The sequence below is a fragment of the Chrysochloris asiatica genome, unplaced genomic scaffold (assembly GCF_000296735.1).
Source record: "Chrysochloris asiatica unplaced genomic scaffold, ChrAsi1.0 scaffold00030, whole genome shotgun sequence".
In the NCBI taxonomy this organism is placed as follows: domain Eukaryota; kingdom Metazoa; phylum Chordata; class Mammalia; order Afrosoricida; family Chrysochloridae; genus Chrysochloris; species Chrysochloris asiatica.
In genome coordinates, this window is record NW_006408548.1 from 8,207,608 (window position 1) to 8,219,758 (window position 12,151).

General features: G+C 36.4%; 1 protein-coding gene across 9 annotated transcripts in view; it reads right to left on the bottom strand.

Annotated features, from left to right (window-relative positions):
* The window catches only part of RBMS3 (RNA binding motif, single stranded interacting protein 3), a 1,190,010-nt gene that overhangs the window by 97,495 nt on the left and 1,080,364 nt on the right, over positions 1-12,151 (bottom strand). For all 9 annotated transcript variants that reach the window (XM_006851603.1, XM_006851596.1, XM_006851600.1 and 6 more), the window contains one exon: positions 885-995. In XM_006851603.1, the coding sequence (XP_006851665.1) occupies positions 885-995 (111 nt within the window). The remainder of the gene's footprint in view (positions 1-884; positions 996-12,151) is intronic.

Sequence of the window (12,151 nt, forward strand, 5' to 3'; positions counted from 1 at the left end):
AGAAGAATATCTGTACTAACATTCATAAAAAATAAAGCTGTTACTGGTGGTGTCATGTGAGAGGTTATCATTACTGTTTTATATATTTTAGACTCTAATTTGTTGTTGTAACAATTAATGAATTTGCCGTGTGCTTTGTTATATTAGGCATTTGTCCTCTTGAGCATTTGAAATATATCTTGTGAATAGATTTTGTTTTGTTTTAAAACATAGAGTTGTATTTATGGCTCCAAATACCTCACTGATATAAAATGAAGGCTAAAAGAGGCATATTTCAAATTACTTTTGTTCCTTAAGGAGAAATATGATTAGTCAAAAATAGCACAACTATAAGAAAATATCAAGTACACTAGATTCTCTTCCTTCTTTTTGATATCATCTATGTGTACAGATCCAAAGAAAGATGAAAAGAACTTGAGTATGTCAGGTTCTCGATTACTTTTCATTGAATTATATATTGATAGTAAATAGTCAGGGTTGATCCCTCATTTGTGAATAACCAAGGAATCATATACTAACTGAAGTGGAGTGGTAATCAGCTAGAAAAAGAAAATTAGACTCAAGTGTATTAGGTCACAGGGTAAAGATTTGCACATGCAGGCAAAAAGACACTTTTCCAAAAAACGGACATTCATCTGGTGCTTTGTGTCACAGGAACAAGAAGTACAAGAAATTTAAATGAAGCACAGCAGAAACCTCTGCCTTATCAGTGCGAGTAAATGCGCCCTGGAATTGAAGACACATGCAGAATGCAGCTGATTCATAATGGAAACTGGAGGGTATGTTAGTCAAGGCTGAAAGCTACAGAGCCAGTTTCACCAACAATGCCAGTAAAAACAGAGGATATTCCTTCCTAAGAAACCAAAACAATCTCTTTTACTCACCGTTCCTGTTGTACCCAATGAAAGGTGATTCATCTGTTGTGTCAGGGGGCCCATCATGTTTGCTGGCTGCATTGACATAGGATGGTCCATTGTTGGTGTAATCACAGCACCCTACAAAGCACACACAAAGTTCATCTGAAAACATGTGCCATAAGATAGAAACATTTTCAAAAACACAAATCCAGTAAAATGTGTTAACATCAAATGCCTATACTTTTTCCTGAAGAGGCTAAATTCAACTGTGTATAATTTTTACTTCGATCATTGCCATTTTGTGGTAGTTTAAATATATGGCACTAGCAACTCTCTTTCCTCTATGTTGGTTTATCTGTAATGTGTCTAAAAACGCCTGCCGCTTACATTTCCAATAGTATATGTAGAATGAATTCCAAGATACCGTATGTATATTTCTTTTCCTGTTATTCCAAATACATATAAATTCTTCTGACTGGAAAACATTTATATAAATAACTGAATGCTTATTGATATTGAATAAGACTCCTGGTTTATGTCATTTAGCAATGATCATATAGAGCCCTGGTACTGAAGATGGTGAAAGTACTTAGCTGATAAGAGAGAGGTTGGCTGTTAGAATCCACTGCCCATTCCACCAGAGGCAGATGTGGCAATCTGCTTCCATAAAGGTCACAGCCTTGGAAATCCTATGGGGTGCTTCTACTCTGTCTCACAGGGTCGCATTGAGTCAAAATCAAGTTGATAGCAATCGATTAATGTGAATAACACTTAATAACCACAATATAATCTACTTGTGGGGAAAAGTGCTGGTCCAGATGAATTTCTTCACCACATATCTTAGAAAGACTTATTAAATTCTAACATAAAAATTTCTAAATCATTTCATATCTTTTTCCTAATCTTTTGACTTCCTCCTTTCCATCTTACAAGAGAGTAGAGTAAGAGATCTACTCAATGCTAGTCAAATGCAACACTGCTAAAATAAACTTTTTTTTTTTTAAGTTAAGCTTTCAATCAGGTGTTAAGAAAGACTTACTTCTAGAATGTACTTTTAGATTTACTATAACCTTGGAAACCCTATACAGGGTCGCTATGGATCGGCATCAACTCGACGGCACTTAACAACAACAATATAAGAAATAGTAGACAAAATTCCTCTGGTACCGTAGTGGTTACAAATTGAGCTGCTAACCTCAGGGTCAGAAGTTTGAAATTACCAGCTGTTCTGTGGGAGAAAGATGAGGCTTTCTGCCCCCGTAAAGATTTACAGCCTCGGACACCCTGTATAGGGTCGCTGTAAGTTGGAACCGACTCCACAGCACATTAACAACAACAAGACAAAATTGCAATTTATATAGAAAGTGTCATGTTGTTGTTATTGTTGTTGTTAAGTGCCGTTGAGTAGGTTCTAACCCATAGCGACCCTGAACAGGGTTTCCGAGGCTGTAAATCTTTACGGGAACAGAAAGCCTCATCTTTCTCCCGCAGAGCAGCTGGTAGTTTCGAACTGCTGACCTTGCGGTCCGCAGCCCGATTCGTAACCACCATGCTACCAGAGCTCTTTAGAAAGCGTCATATGGCTAGTAAAATATTAAGCCTGTCAGGCTATGTTACTCTCAGGCTTCTTCTCATCTAGTCTATTCCACTCCCTTAATTGTTCCTGTTAAGTGCCGTCTAGTTTGTTCCAACTCATAATAACTCTGTGTAGGGTTTCTGAGGGGTAATAGGTGGAATTGAACTGCTGACCTTGAGGTTAGCAGTCCACTGCTTATCCTACATTGCCATACAATAATTCCTTTAACTGACTACCTTGGAAAATGAAGCAAGTTTTGGAAAAAGCACAATTATAAAGCTAAGGCTGGATTGTTGTTTTTCTTGTTAAGTGCCATCGAGTCAGTTCTAACACATAGTAACCCTGTGTAGTGCCAACCTTAAGGTTCACACTCCAATGCTGAGCCTACAGCACCCCACCAGGCTCTGAAACCTATAATTAAAATACTTTACTTTAAATGTAATGATAAAGGCTGAATCTCATAATATAACAGTACATTCAAATGTCCTGTGAAAATAAGATTACTGCTACCTGAATAAATCATTTTTTCCTAAACTTAATAAAGTTCTCATTGTATGACATTTCTTTCCACATAAGCAGAAATAAAACTAGGACAGATGGAAGGAGCTCAGCACCCAAATTAATTACCCACAGCAAACGTTTCCTAGAATGTTTTTGTTCAGGATGATAGATTTTTTAAGATATTATAAAAACTCAAACTCTTGACTATATCTGGCACTAGATTCAGTGTTCCCTATTGGCTCCTTAACATTCAATATTGAAGCAGAATAGACTTTTAGTAAATCTTGCAGTTGAAATTGTAAGAATACAAAATAAATAGTAGGAAAGTTATTTGGATAATATGAGAAAAAATAAAACAGAAATACAAACTTTTTCTGCTCTTGTATGATCTAGATACCTCACATTAAAATACTCATGGCCCAAATTATATTATTTTTAAATAGTACTATATATAAAACTATAGGACTTTAGTATAGTAAAATGTTTGGTATATGGTTTTTTTAAGATGTGACTTAAAACCATGTTTTTTCTTTGCCATCTGTATGTTGTTTATCTCTTCACAAATTTTTAAGATATCTAGAACAAATATCTAGTTGGAACTGTGTGCACCAAACGACTTTTGTTGTTGTTGTTGTTAAGTGCCACCGAATTAGTTCTGACTCATAGCAACCCTGTATAGAGTTTTAGAGGGGCAGCTGGTGGATTTGAACAGCTGACCTTTTAATTGAAACTGAAGTTACAGTTGAGTGCTTATCCTACAGTGCCACACAGAATTGCAAAGGGTTGTTATCAGAGAGAGCGAGAGAAAAAAAAAAGGCAGGAAAATCCATCCATGCAAGAGAAAAAAAAAGGCAGGAAAATCCATCCATCCTTACAAATACTTATTTATCCTCTCAACTAACTTGATAAATTTCTACTTAGCTTAGAGGAGGCAATCTGACTTTTAAAAAACTATGTTTGAAATTGGGACAGCAATGGCAAAGGAGGTGGCTATAACTTTAATTTTGGAAGCATTTTGGGACTATTACTCACAAATGCTGACGGTATGAGAGAAAGATGTATCACTATGCTATGCTGGAAGTTACATTACTCCTAGGACACTATTTTAGCACCTAATTCCTTCTTCTCTTTTATTATTCTGTAATTGCTTTTTCAAAGTTACTCCATTCAGAAAAGCAAGGATTATGCTCCCATGTCTGTTACGATGATTATAAAAAGGAATTGCAAGCTATTATTGTTGTTGTTGTTAAGTGCTGCTGTAGAGTCAGTTTCTACTCATAGCAACTCTGTATAGGGCTTCCAAAGAGTGACTGGTGGGTTTGAACTGCTGACCTTGTGGTTAGCAGTCCAGTGTTTATCCTACAATATCAAAACATCAGGTACTAAAAAAATTTTTTTGAGTTAATATTAAATGTTAATATACTAATCTATCTGTTCAATTGAAAACATTTCCAAGTTAGATTTCTCTTTATATAAGGGCTAAGATCGTATCTGTTTTGTTTACCACTGTCTACCTAAATTGTCTACAGTACTGTCTTTATCATAAGACATTTAGAATAGCTTCAAAAATTCTTACTGGAAGAATGATGAAAAGACAAAGCTTTAAAAAAAGTATCAGAAATGAATGTTTTATAAGATTGCAAGCAAAAATAGAAGCATTCCAAAAGTTTTGCAAAACTTTGATTTTCCAAAGGAGAAATTTAGTTTTAAAACCATGGTTATTTGGCTCAAGTATATGTATATTAATTCTTATCTCTACACACCATGTCTTAAAAGGTGAGACAGGAAATTCATTAGATGTAAGAAGTTCTACAAATGCAATCATAGCAAATCTATAAAGTTTATGAAAGCAAAAATTACTTGTGTATGTGCATCTATATCAGTGATTCTCAAGTAAGGTTGATTTTTCAATGTCTTGGTGTTTTGGGTTTTCACAACTGAAGGAGAGTTGCTACTGGTATCTAGGGATGCTGCTAACAATCTTTAATATATAGGACAGTCCCCACCACAGAAAACCTCACCCCAAGAGGTTCAGAGACCTCATTACATACATGTATTTGTAAGATCTATTTGTACAAAACAAGAATGAATTTGATGCTGTAGTAAGTAGAAATGTCATACAGCATTCATTTACTGTCAGTGCCACAAACCAGCAGGACATCTGAGACTCTGGGCTGAGATTGTATTAATGATATATATCAGTTTCTTAAAGCTATGACATCTAAATCAATTTCCCAAATCTTATAATTGAGCAAAGAAAATAAAATATGTTTTTTTATGTTACTTTCAATGGCTGCATGATTGATTTTGTTGTTGTTTTCAAACTTATTTTGCTACTTGTTTTGTAATTATAGCTAACTCCAGTTGGGTTGCTCTTTCCTGGGCTTGAATAGTATTAGATCCAGCTGACATAATTTGGATTGTTGTCTCCCCATGTGTAGTCTATGAGGTTAGACTTGTGATATCAAGAAGGAGAGCACTTCAATCCACTAACTTCTCCTCAGGAGAAAGCTTAGACTTTCTGCTCCCATAAAGATTTGCAGCTTTGGAAATATTACACAGGGTTGTTATGAATCAGATCTGACTCAATGGCATTGGGTTAAGTTTTGTCTTTTTATGGCAAATTTAGAAGAGTTATGCACCTCGTTTAACTAAGGGAGAATATCTATTGCAATAAACTATTTTTTTAATCTTCTACTTCTAAATCAACTATACTCAATTTCAGGTTGCTTTCTGATTCAATTAGCATTAATTAGGTTTTTTGTTTTTGTTTTTTAAATATATAATAGTAAGAGACACTAAAAAACAGATTAGTTTTAACCATGGAGTTTCCTTTAAAAGAATCCTAATTATATACCATGCTATTCAACTGTGTATAATGGCTTCAATTATTGGTTAAGTACCTATTTATACAATTGTGTCATTTTGAATGAGACTATAAAGTAAATATGTCACACTGAAGTATTTCTTACCAAAGTAGGTACACAGATAATTAGAATTTCTAACAATGCTTTTTTGTATTACTTAGAATTTTACACCTAAAACTAAAGAAACTTGTTTAACAGTGAGTTTTAATGTTGTCAACAAGCTGCCTTGGTATCCTAATAGAGAAAGTGACTTTTAAATATGTGACATTATTGGGTGCCAGTTAAAAACATGATGACTTTGGAGTCTATAACTTTAACTTCAGATGGTTTTATTGACTGATTATCAACTAATGTGGAAAACAATTAGTTCTTTACTCATTCAATTTGTATACCTGGTTATAAGAACTGATCCTATTAAAATTATTAAATGAATTTAATTATGAAGCTATATTACTATATTTGATTCCTTTCATATTTTCAATTATAGAGATCATAGTTGGTGATTCAGTGGAAATATTAATTGTGCAGAGAAGGATTACAGAGCTTCTTCAGTGAGATTTTGGTAGCTTCAACTACAAAAGGTAAACTCCTATTTATCAGCTTCCCATTCCAATTACATAACTAAGTCTCAGCTTGGGGGGTCTACCACCCACAAACATGTAGACCATAAAAACCAGTGTGGTGTGGTACAGATGATGTGACACTTTGTGTAGAAAAGAACGACATGCGTACTATAAGGACGTTGGTTTTACTTTGCCAAGTCCTTCCCTGTACAGACCTGTCATGCAGTTACAAAACCAGTTTAAAGGAATTTTCCAAAAGCAAGCAAACAAACATAGATTGAAACCATTGAACTATGATGCTTATCAAATGAATGAATTAACCAGTATATTTCCATACCATATATATTTAAATACACAAAGGAAATCCCAGATCACTATCTACCAAATACGTAACATAAAGCTATATTTGCCTCATGGAGAACAGTTCCTAACCATTCTTCTCCCTTAACAACATTGATCCCTTCAAAAAGAAATAGACATGTTCCATTAAATATGAGTAGAGTTGTTTTTCTTATTTTTGATTTCAGGAGAGAACATAAAAGAAACCAGGTTAAACTACCTTCTCTACAAAAGCCCAACCTCTTTGACATTTTTTTGCAGCTGAGTTAGCATCCTAAAAAATATAATTTCATAGCAGAAAAATGTAAGCTCTTCTAGAACATTGGTACTATTAAGCCAGTAGTTATTGTAAGTTAATATTTTGGAAGACTACAGGGGTAAACAGAACAACCAAGTGATGAGATCAAAACATGCTCTATTCATGCTTGCCCTATCTGGAAGCCATTTAGAGAGACTGAGCAAAAGGGGCATCCATGAGCATGTGCCTCTTTACTCTTCCTAAATGATCTTGACCCAACAGAATGCTCCTATAAGTGTGTCCAGTGGAGTGTCTTAGTACATACAGTACATGTAGCCTACAAAGATCACATGATTTCCAATTTACCATTCAGACTAATTCCTCTAAGCCACCCAATAACTCACTATCCTGACACACCTTACTCTTCTTGTGCTTTCTGTCTTTGCCTAGAGTGCCAGTCATGTATAGCTGGCTCGCATGTTTTTTAAGATTCTTATTCAGTGCGACAACCTAGCGGACATCTCCGTTGACTTACTGATGCTATTGGTTTCTTGTTCTCTTTTCTCCTAACACTTAGTACACACCTTGACTGGTGAGCTTGAATTGCTGTCCTTGTGGTTCAACCCAACTTTGCAGCCCAGTGCATTAACCCACAGTGCCACACCAGGATTCCAGTGGTCTTGAAGCCTAGCACAGTACCTATCTTGATACTCAGGAAATGGTGACTGAGTGACTAAATGAGTGAGTGGTGTCTGTTCAGCAGGCAGACTCCCATAACATTGATGGAATGCAAAACAACAACAGTGGCTCCATGTTCAAACAGGGCAAGAAGATTACGTTGAAATAATGAAAGCACTCTCTTGACTGGGCTAAAGGATGGATTTAGAAATTCTGTTCACTTGACTTTCCTTCAACATTGCCTCTTTCTGAATACAGCAGTATAACCCTCTTGTTAATTATGAGAATTCCTAGGCTTCTGAGATCCACACATTTCCCAGGGAAGCTTGATATCAGAGTTTACTATACAATTTCTGTTCTATACCAGAATATCAGATTAAATGCTGCAACATTTCCTTTATGTATCACAACCAATGTGTACTGCCACAAATGCAGCATAGGCTTTTTTCTTAGGTCTGTCTTGTGCTACAAACTGCTTCAGTAGCCATGTATCTGCCTACGATTCTTGTCAAGCTTTGCCAGGCGATAAGACAAGAAATACTTTATTCACTAGTGTAGCAATCCTTTAATATACCTCCACATAGATTTTCAATGTACAGGAAGTTTAAAATGCATGTCAGAAGCAATATTCCAGGCCAGTCTTCTTCCAATTGATAAGGCAAACATGGTTCCCAGCAGATGTCTGAATATTTATGATCCTATCTTTTGTCTGATAAAATGTTTATCTGGCTTTAACTAGCACTCAGGACTGTGAGCCATCATAAACCTTCTCATTAACATCTTCTTACTGACAAATAGGCCAAAAGACTGGCTACAGATCATTTTCAAGGTCTTGCAGGATCCTATTGGCAAATGGGTCTGGGAAATCATTTCTCAAACCACAGTGGTGATCAGGAGGAAAAGCTGACTGTTACCTTACTTACAGCCATTGTTTATAGTGCAAATTGCCTAAATATGTCACAAGGCACCTCAATTCTGGCTATTACTAGGAAAGTACCTATTCCTTGTCCTGCAGTTTGCTACAAAATGCGCTTTATTTTGCTGTTCCTCAGAGGACATTTCTGGGCTATTTGTTTTCGCTTTGAAGATATTTTGAGGAATTTGCTTGGTTAGAGCTGGCAATACAACTCAACCTAAGGATATGGGTGTCAAGTCAGAACCATATTTAAGAACAAAATCACCCCTTTTAAAGTACACTTTCTATTAGTATTATTGTTACTGACATGTCTCAAACTCACTATATACCCTATTGATGAAGTGTTTTGTAATCTAATACTGGGATGAAATAAGTCCTGGTGGAATGGCTGTATCTGAAGGTCACAACTTATATAATATCATCAGCTAACACACATTTTGAAGCCTTCAAGATGTGCAACTAAATATATAAAGTAGTCAAGCAGATGAAGATAAGCTTTATGCTTCTATTCATCAATGTGATATTTGTCATAAGATTTGTACTAGAAACTAAGATGTTTTCTTTGACTTAAGTTCCATAGCAATTTCTCATATGGAGTCCTGGTGTGGTACCATAGGATAAGCACTAGGTTGGCAATTCAAAGGCACTAGCAGCTCCACCACTTGTCTGTCAGTTTGTCATACTGTGGTGGCTTGTGAGTTGCTGTGATTCTGAAAGCTATGCCACTGGTATTTTAAATACCAGCAGGGTCACCCATGGTGGACAAGTTTCAGATGAGCTTCCAGACAAAGACAGACTGGGAAGAAAGAGTGACGAACTACTTCCGAATATTTAGTCACTGAAAACCTTATGAATAGCAGAGAAACACTGTCAGATATAGTGCCGGAAAATGAGCACCTCAGGTAGGAAGGCACTCAAAATGTGACTGAGGAAGAGCTGCCTACTCAAAGTAGAGATGACCATGATGATGAGAATGGAGTAAAGCCCATGAGAGAAAAGTCTGCGGGACCTTCATATGCTGATGGGGCACAACTCAAAATGAAGAGAAACAGCTGTAAACATCCATTAAAAATCAGAACATGGAATGTTCGAAGTATGAATCTGGGAAAATTAGAAGTTGTCAAAAATGAAATGGAACGCATAAAGATTGATATCTTAGGCATTACTGAGCTGAAATGGACTAGTATTGGCCATTTTGAATCTGATGACCACATGGTTTACTCTGCTGGGAATGACAACTTGAAGAGGAATTGTGTTGCATTCATTGTAAAAAAGAACATATTCAGATCAGTCATGAGGTACAATGCTATCTGTGGTAGGATAATATCCATGTTCTTACAGGGAAGCCCAGTTAATATCACTATGATTCAAATTCACGCACCAACCACTAAAGCAGGTGAGGATGAAATAGAAGAATTCTACCAACTTCTTCAATCTGAAGTTGATCAAACATCCAGTCAAGGTGTATTAATCATTACCGGTGATTGAATGCAAAGGTTGGGAGCAAAGAGGAAGGATCAGTAGTTGGAAAATATGGCCTTGGTGATAGAAATGATGCTGGAGAACGCACGATAGAATTCTGCAAAACCAAAGATTTGTTCATTTCAAATACCTTCTTTAGACAACATAAGAGACGACTATACACATGGACCTCACCAGATGGAAAACATAGAAATCAGATTGACTACATCTGCAGAAAGAGACAATGGAAAAGCTCCATATCATCAGTGAAAACAAGGCCAGGGGCAGACTGTGGAACAGACCATCAATTACTCATATGCAAATTCAAACTGAAGCTGAAGAAAATGAAAACAAGTCCACAAGAGCCAAAATATGACCTTGAATATATCCTACCTGAATTTAGAGATCATCTGTAGAACAGATTTGACACATTAAACACTACAGACCAAAGACCAGAAGAGTTGTGGGATGACATCAAAAACATCATACATGAAGAAAGCAAAAAGTCATTGAGAAGACAAGAAAGAAGGAAAAGGTCAAAATGGATGTCAGAAGAGACTCTGAAACTTTTTTCCAGAGTAGAGATACTAAGCAAATGGAAGAAATGAGGAGGTCAGCTTGAGAAGATAAAGCCAAATATTATATCAAAATTTGCAAAGATCTGGAATCAGAAAACCAAAAAAGAAGAACATGTTCAGCATATCTCAAGATGGAGGAACTGAAGAAAAAATTCTAGCCTTGACTTTCATTATTGAAAGATTCTCTGGGCAAATTATTGAATTATGCAGAAAGCATCAAGAGAAGATGGAAGGAATACACAGCGTCACTGTACCAAAAGGAAATGATTGATGTTCAACCGTTTCAAGAGATAGCATATAATCAAGAGCCAATGATACTGAAGGAGGAAGTCCAAGGTGCATTGAAGAAATTTGCAAAGAAAAAGGCACCAGGAATTGATGGAATAAAAACTGAAATCTTTCAAGAAAGTGAGGAGGCACTCACTCATCTCTGCCACGAAATTTGTAAGACAATTATCAGACGAACTGATTGGAAGAGATCCATATGTGTGCCCATTCCAAAGAGAAGTGACCCAACGGAATGCGGAAATCATCGGATTATCTCTTTGATATCCAATGCGAGTAAAGATTTGCTAAAGGTAATACAGAAACAGCTACAATCATACATTGACAGAGAACTTCCAGAGGTTCAAGTCAGATACAGAAGAGGCTGTGGAATAAGGGATATCATTGCTGATGTCCGATGGATCTTGGCTGAAAGCAGAGAATATCAGAAAGGTGTTTGCCTGTGCTTCATTGACCATGCATAGGCTTTTGATTGTGTGGATCATGACAAGCTATGGACAACATTGTGAAGTATGAGTATTCCGGAACACTTAATTGTTCTCATGAGGACTCTACCTGAAGCAAGAAGCAGTTGTTCAAACAGAACAAGGGAACGCTGAACGTTTTAACATTAAAAAAGGTGTGTGCCAGGTTGTATTCTTTTACCATACTTATTCAACCTGTGTGCTAAGCAAATTATCTGAGAAGCTGCATTCTATGAAGAAAATCGTGACATCAGGATTGGAGGAAGACTCATTAACAACCTGCGATATGCAAGTGATCCAACCTTGCTTGCTGAAAGTGAAGAGGATTATTACTGATGAAGATCAAAGAGCATAGCCTTAGGTATGGATTACATCTCAATTTAAAGAAAACAAAAATCCTCACCACTGGACCAATAAGCAACATTCTTATCAATGAAGAAAAGATTGAAGTTGTCAAGGACTTCATTCTTCTGGGATCAACTACCAACACTCAAGGAAGCAGCAGTCAGATCAAACCACGTATTGCATTAAGCAAATCTGCTGCACAAGAACTTTTTAAAGTGTTGAAGAGCAAAGATGTCAGCTTGAGGACTAAGGTACAACTGACCCAAGGCATGGTATTTTCAAACACCTCATATGCATGTGAAAGCTGGACAGTGAATAAGGAATACTGTAGAAGAATTGATGCTTTTGAGTTATGATGTTGGAGGAGAATATTGATAGTGCCATGGGTTGCCAAAAGGACCAATAGATCTGTTTTGGAAGAAGTGCAGCCAGAGTGCTCCTTGGAGGCCAACATGGCCAAACTTCATTTCTCATACTTTGGAC